This window comes from Cupressus sempervirens, chromosome 6 (genome assembly GCF_028749045.1).
Source record: "Cupressus sempervirens isolate cs-2001-9-10 chromosome 6, ASM2874904v1, whole genome shotgun sequence".
Classification (NCBI taxonomy): Eukaryota; Viridiplantae; Streptophyta; class Pinopsida; order Cupressales; family Cupressaceae; genus Cupressus; species Cupressus sempervirens.
This window is the reverse complement of record NC_143123.1, coordinates 604,914,787-604,921,799: the sequence shown is the minus strand read 5'-3', so window position 1 is coordinate 604,921,799 and position 7,013 is coordinate 604,914,787. Positions and strand designations below refer to the sequence as shown.

General features: G+C 36.5%; 1 protein-coding gene across 2 annotated transcripts; it reads left to right on the top strand.

Annotated features, from left to right (window-relative positions):
* The first annotated feature begins 1,181 nt into the window (after nt 1-1,181).
* Nucleotides 1,182-6,739, top strand: LOC149553695 (large ribosomal subunit protein uL23-like). 2 transcript variants are annotated; one of them, XM_089789074.1, is made up of 3 exons: nt 1,182-1,255; nt 5,855-6,218; nt 6,400-6,739. In XM_089789074.1, the coding sequence occupies exons 1-3, from the start codon at nt 1,240-1,242 to the stop codon at nt 6,482-6,484; spliced, it is 465 nt and encodes a 154-aa protein (XP_089645200.1). In that variant the 5' UTR covers nt 1,182-1,239; the 3' UTR covers nt 6,485-6,739. The 2 variants fall into 2 exon arrangements, with proteins under 2 accessions (XP_089645200.1, XP_089645199.1); XM_089789073.1 differs by lacking the exon at nt 1,182-1,255 and having other exon boundaries at nt 5,785-6,218.
* Nucleotides 6,740-7,013: the final 274 nt, after the last annotated feature.

Below are 7,013 nucleotides of genomic sequence, written 5' to 3'. Positions count from 1 at the left end.
TTACAATTCAATTATTAACTTAACGAACTTTATTCTTCACATTAACTTCAACCAACACAAAATTGTTTACTCTCCATAAATTGTTACCTCCTAATTCAAGTCGAGGATTCCCAAAAAAAATCATGCACATAAAGAGTATGTACGATTCAAGGATTTGAGAATAATCTAATTATCTATTCCAATCTTGTAACTACGACCTCTTCAACCCCATTAAAGAACCCAAACATCTACATACATATTCTTTCTGTACATTAAAATAAACATCAATAAACACCTAACACGACTAGAAACTAAACCCAAATAATGCTTGCACCAAAATGCACATCCACACTCCCCACACATTCCTTAGAATTTTACTTCTACCCATCAAACTATATACAAACATAAACAAACACAAAGTAAGTAAACAAGAGCAAATCAAACGACAAAATCATTCCTTTTAGAGGCCAACCACTGACCCATAACTAATAACATGAAAAATATATAGTTTATCAACAATCCCCTAACAAAAGTGCTCTACTACTGATTAAGCAACTCCTAATGAGAATTCGTACAAATAAAAGCAAAGGAAATAATTGTAGAACAAAACTAGTTAATACCAAACCTAAACCAAATGACTAAACCAAATGACACAACAATACAATCAAAGCTCATGGTCATATTATTTGATATAAAATAAGTTAGATCTAATTCAAATCGACAACTAACAATATAAGAGATAAGACTAAGATCGAGTCATAAATACTTGATAAGACTAAGATTGGGTCATAAATACTTTTTATAGATTTAAGACTGCTAAATTAAAGTTCAATGTATCACTTGTACCACTATATTAGATTAAATAAAAAATTTAGAAAGAAAAAGAACTCTCTCTATATATGTGTATGAGGACAAGTTCTAACGAATAGCTGTTCAGAGGAAAATTGCTGGCAATACGGTGTCGATGGTCAAATGTAACATTTCAAAATAAAAAAATAAAAAAATGTAACATTTTAAAAAAATGAAAAAAAACGAAGAAATATAACATTCTTACTAATCCCTTTTTAATTTATTGATTTACGTTTGATGGTCTTGAAATTACACACTATAGGTTTAGGGTTTCTGACGCTTTAGGTGGAATTAAGTAAATGTTTCAAATCCGAGGATTTTATGAATTAGGGCATAAACACGAGAAAAGCTTTGTTGCAGGGTAGAGGCAGGAAGCGGACGTTGAAAGGAAGAGGAAGGCGAAACTCATCAATGGCTCCTCCCAAAGGTATTCTCAATAATCTTTCAAAACCGAGCAGCTCTAATTAACAATCGAAACTGGTATCATTCAGTAAACTACACCTAGATTTACTAACAATTCCACTTCAATCTTAAGCAGACGGCTTCGCATTTTTAGGGTATTTCACATCATCATCTCCCTTAGGTTATTCCCAGAACGATCAGGGTTTTTACGCCTTCCAACAATATTATCAACAAATGTGTGTTCTCTACCTTTGTTTTCTGGGTTGGCCATTAAAGTTGTAATAGATTTAGCTTCCTGTCTCAATGGTTGAAAGAAATAAAATTAAAGCAGTTAAAACTTTGCTGTGCTGTTGGATGTATGATAACAATCCCATGCTTCGAACTCCCACGTTTGATGGCGGTAATGGAGATTAATGAGTCCTTTTCAATGTATAGTTTCCCAATCGAGCATTGTGATTTGACTGCGGTCCGATACAATGACGTAATCTTTGGCTGCATTGTTTTTACCAGGAAAAATTGTCAACGCCGCCGCTCCATGAAAAAACCCAGTTTAGCTGCATAAAACATGAGATTAAAAATCTACCAGCGTTTCTTGAGATGCGCTGTCAATGGTTTGTTTGAGAAAAAAAGTGAGACGGAAGGAGCCCCCTCACCAAATCTCTTCAAACTGGGCACTTCTTTCCCTTTTTTTTTTTTTAAATTTTTTTTAAAGAGGGGTAAACGCTTTGACCTGGAGCTATGAACCAGTGAGGCCACAAACGGGGGACGTCATCCCCATGAGATTTGAACTTTGATGGCAAAGATAACAACACAACAACTTAACCATCACAACATGCCACTATTGGCTAAAGAGTTTGTGGTAAACCTAGTGTGACTCGAACCGGAGTTGATGCGTAGCACCGGGATCATTGGCCTAACACTACGCCTCACGACTCGCCTTCACACCAACTCGGCTACTCACTCACCCTTAAAAGGGTTTGTGGTAAACCTAGTGTGATTCGAACCGGAGTTGATGCGTAGCACCGGGATCATTAGCCTAACACTATGCCTCATGACTCGCCTTCACACCAACTCGGCTACTCACTCACCCTTAAAAGGGTTTGTGGTAAACCTAGTGTGACTCGAACCGTAGTTGATGCGTAGCACCGGGATCATTAGCCTAACACTACGCCTCACGACTCGCCTTCACACCAACTCGGCTACTCACTCACCCTTAAAGGGTTTGTGGTAAACCTAGTGTGACTCGAATCGGAGTTGATGCGTAGCACCGGGATCATTAGCCTAACACTACGCCTCACGACTTGCCTTCACACCAACTCAGCTACTCACTCACCCTTGGCACTTCTTTCCCTTAGTAGCCTCCGCAGTGGGCAGATATTTTTATTTTTTTAAAGAAATGCAATGTTTGATATGAAAACGAGCATTTTGCAGTTATGAGGGAATTTGATTCTTGTATGTTTAAAAAGTTTTTGTAATTTACATTCTAAAAGAAACTGTTGTGAATTTTTCATTTTTAGAAAAATTGTGATCTTACATCTTTAAGGAATTGTGCATCTTACATTTTTTTTTTTAAAGAGGGGTAAACGCTTTGACCTGGAGCTATGAACCAGTGAGGCCACAAACAGGGGACCTCATCCCCATGAGATTTGAACCTTGATGGCAAGGATAACAACACAACAACTTAACCATCACAACATGTCACTATTGACAAAAGGGTTTGTGGTAACCTAGTGTGACTCGAACCGGAGTTGATGCGTAGCACCGGGATCATTAGCCTAACACTACGCCTCACGACTCGCCTTCACATCAACTCGGCTATTCACTCACCCTTAAAAGGGTTTGTGGTAACCTAGTGTGACTCGAACCGGAGTTGATGCGTAGCACCAGGATCATTAGCCTAACTCTACGCCTCACGACTCGCCTTCACACCAACTCGGCTATTCACTCACCCTTGTGCATCTTACATTTTTATTAGATTGGATATTTTGATTTTTGTATGAAACTAGTTGATTTAAATTAGTAAGAAGATTTGTATTTTATACTTGTAAATTCTACTATGCACATGTCTGAATTGTTTGTATTGCATGCTCCTTTTTCTGTTTACGGTGGTCATCTTCAAGTAACACAGTTTTTCTTTTATTGTTTTAGATTCCAAGTAGAGGTTTAACCTTTACAAGTTGTGTTATTGGTTTGAGGGGACCGCAGTGGATTATGGAGTTGTTAGTTACCCCTTCAGCAGTGGATTATGGAGTTGTTAGTTACCCCTTTAGCACAATGCATCATGGAATTGATAGTTATTGGCGAATTGAAGTTTCATTCATTCTATTGTAAATTTTGTTTTCCAGTATTACATATTTGATAAAGCTCGAGAGAGCATACATGTAGTCTTAAGACGAAGTTAGGGTGGGGTTTAGCTCACATTTGTGAGATATTAAATCCTGTCCAGTGAATCCATGTACACTGTATAGCCAAGCCATACATTGTCGAGTCATGGTCGGCCTTATTGCAGTGATTAGTATTAGTCTTTAAAAAGGCAACTCATTTGCTAGAGTGTACCATTAACATTTCTTTGTGACCAGGATTTGTTTTAAACTCTGGACTAACTCACACTGGTCTAGGCCAAGTTTCGATTCCAGGCTATATCCAGTTGGTTATATGCAGGGTCTGGTTCCAGTTTGATTGTTTGGTCCTGGTTGGCTTTAGTTAGCCAAATTTATAATGTTTTTGTTTTCCAAACTCTGCAGGCCAGACATCTTTTGGAAGGAAGAATTTTGATTTTGGTTTAAAACTTTAAATTAAATTTAGTAAAATTGTGAAAAATGGCTGTGCCGTGAAGGACACTGTATTCTCAAAGGCCTTAATTTGAGCTCGGTGGCTGGGGTTTTCCCCCATAATCTCGCTGTGTATTGCCATCCTCAAACCAGTGTTCTGGTTCCATAAGCAAAACAAAAAGAAAGAAAATTCAGAATTGTTTTGGACTGTATTGATGGTAAGTCGATATTCTTGTGCATTTTCTTTATGTTTTAATCCTATATGAATGAATTTCGTTCATACTTTTTGTTATGTTTAGTCAGTCCTTATTCAGAGTATTTCTGAACGCAGCTGTGCCACACTGGGATAGCCAATCTGCATCATAGTTTTATTTACTGGACATTAATTTTTGGTTATAACGTTTCCTGTATCTTGCAAACTTTCAGGCATTGTTGTCTTCTAAATTAACGAGCTTGCTCAGTTTTGTTACAATTCAGCTTCTACCAAGGTTGTGAGCAAATTAATTAATGTGAGGCTTGGCTCATTGAGGTTTCATATTAGCCACAGGGCTTTATGTGAATCTCCCAATAATTAGTCAAATCATTCAAAAGCTGTGAGGTGCTGTAAAACCCTCTTTGGATTTTAGCAGGATCCAATATCTTCAAACTTTGATAGTTGCACGGTAAGATGAAGAGCAACAATTTGTAGGGTAATGATGGTGTGGTCCTCACGAGTGACACCTATAAACAATATCTGGGGTTTAAACAGATTAAACATGCCGAGATTAGTTATGAGTAAGTTTATTGTGAATATCTGCTCAAGTAAATATTTTTCGGATTATAGTTACAAGTGGAAGTAATGGACATCACTTTTTGAGTACATTTTCTCAACCAGAGAAATAGTTAAATAGGTTGATTAATTTGGCTTTACTGTTTATATGCATTTTTCTATGTATTTCTATGATCCTGGGATGGGAGGACGGGTGTGGGTGTTCCCTCCCTGTCCCCCTTTTCTGGAAATTCCTAACGTCCCCGGAAACTTGGGGACTCTGGGAATTTATTTAGGGATGTCCATATGTCCTGGCAATGTTATAGTCACGCTTACACACTCAGAATTATGTAGCAGACTGTTTGCAAGGTGCTGGGAAAGTCTGAAAAGTGCATTATAGACCTAGAACATGCATGCTTATGTCATTATCTGGTAATACATCATTGTTAGGTTGGTCTTGGGTTGATCTGGGTCCTTTGTGGAAGATATGGTGACTCTTGGAAGTTGCATCAAGATGCCTTCTTACTGTAATAAACCTATATCATGATCAGAGCTTTATGGAGGACCTTTTTGTATTAATAATAATATTAGTCCGCTTACAATGAATTGGAAGTGTAGTTTCAGAATTAAATGATAGTAGTGTGCTTCAATTTGGAAGGTGGGTTATTGTACTTGCTACTATTTAAAATGAATTCTCAATTATGTTCTTGGGTATATTTCAAATTTTTATGTTATTAAATTAATATTAGATGCACATTGACAATAATTTAAAATTATGAATGCATTTTTAGCATATTGAGCATTGAGTTTGATTATTGAAATGTTGTATGTTAAGGTTCTATGATGTTTAAATGGCATGGTTTATCCATGTCTTCATATGAATGCACTGTATATGCGCAAATATCTCTATATATTTTATATTTCTGAATTTTCAACTTTTTGCCATCCTAGAAACTCGTCCTCCTGCTGTCCCCATCCCGGGAACTCCAGGGAACATAGATGTAATGTCCAACTGATATTTGATACATAAATGTTTATTTGTGCTGCTTAATGCATATGTTATATGCATTTGTAATTAATTTTTTAATGATGCTTTTTGCTTTAGCTGCTGCAAAGAAGGCTGACCCCAAAGGACAGGCACAAAAGGCCGCTAAAGCTGTAAAAGCTGGAGCAATTACATTGAAGAAAAGAACTAAAAAAATTCGAACATCAGTAACCTTTCACCGCCCGAAGACACTTAAGACACCCCGGAATCCTAAATACCCTCGTCTTAGTGCACCTCGCAGGAACAAGCTTGACCAGTATGAGGTTCTCAAGTATCCTTTGACTACGGAATCTGCAATGAAAAAGATAGAGGACAACAATACACTTGTCTTCATTGTTGATGTTAGGGCAGACAAGAAGAAGATCAAGGATGCAGTAAAAAAAATGTACGACATTCAGACAAAGAAAGTCAATACCTTAATCAGGTAGGTTCTGATCTAGATTTTAATTATTTTTGACGAACAGTTCTTGCTTCAATTGCACACATTTTTTTATTTTTGTCAGTTAAATTAGTTGCACGTGTAGGTTTAAATAGGGAACAGATCACAATGTAATATCTGATGGCTTTTTTTACATATGTAATTAATTTTGCATTTCTGTGTACAGGCCTGATGGATTGAAGAAGGCATATGTAAGGTTGACTCCAGATTATGATGCATTGGACGTAGCTAACAAGATTGGCATCATCTAGATTTTACAGGCTTCTCCTTAGTTTAGGTTATATCTTTGTTCCATTTCCTAGTAATCTGTGTTTTGTAGAATGCCCCTAATATAGTAAAGACTAAAACTTGTACATTGCTGGTTCACCTTTCGTAGGTGGAGCAATCAGTTTTGATTTTGCAGCGGATTTTTCTTTTAAACTTTTACTATGGTCTTTAAATTCTTATTTTCTTTATCATTTTGATGAGGACATCAATTGAGTAAAATGTATCTTACATTTTCTGCATTATCTTTTCAACCATATGAATTTTGCAGCTACATTGTATCTTGAATTTGGTATGATCCTTAATTTCCCTTCTCATATTTTGCAATGAGAAACCTACTTAATGAGAATAAGCTATAACTGTAATGATAGGGTCATTCATCTAAACGAGTAACCTTGTGCTTTAGAGAGGCCTACTTAATAAGCTATAAATATAATGATAGGGTCATGAATCTGAACTCGTAACCTTGTGCTTTATCCATACTTAATCAATTTTTCAGTATTAAAAAATGGGATT

Coding starts and splice junctions, on each gene's coding strand:
- LOC149553695 (XM_089789073.1), top strand. CDS start 5,800: ATGCATATGTTATATGCATTTGTAATTAATTTTTTAATGATGCTTTTT. Junction 6,219..6,399: donor AAAGTCAATACCTTAATCAG/GTAGGTTCTGAT, acceptor TTCTGTGTACAG/GCCTGATGGATTGAAGAAGG.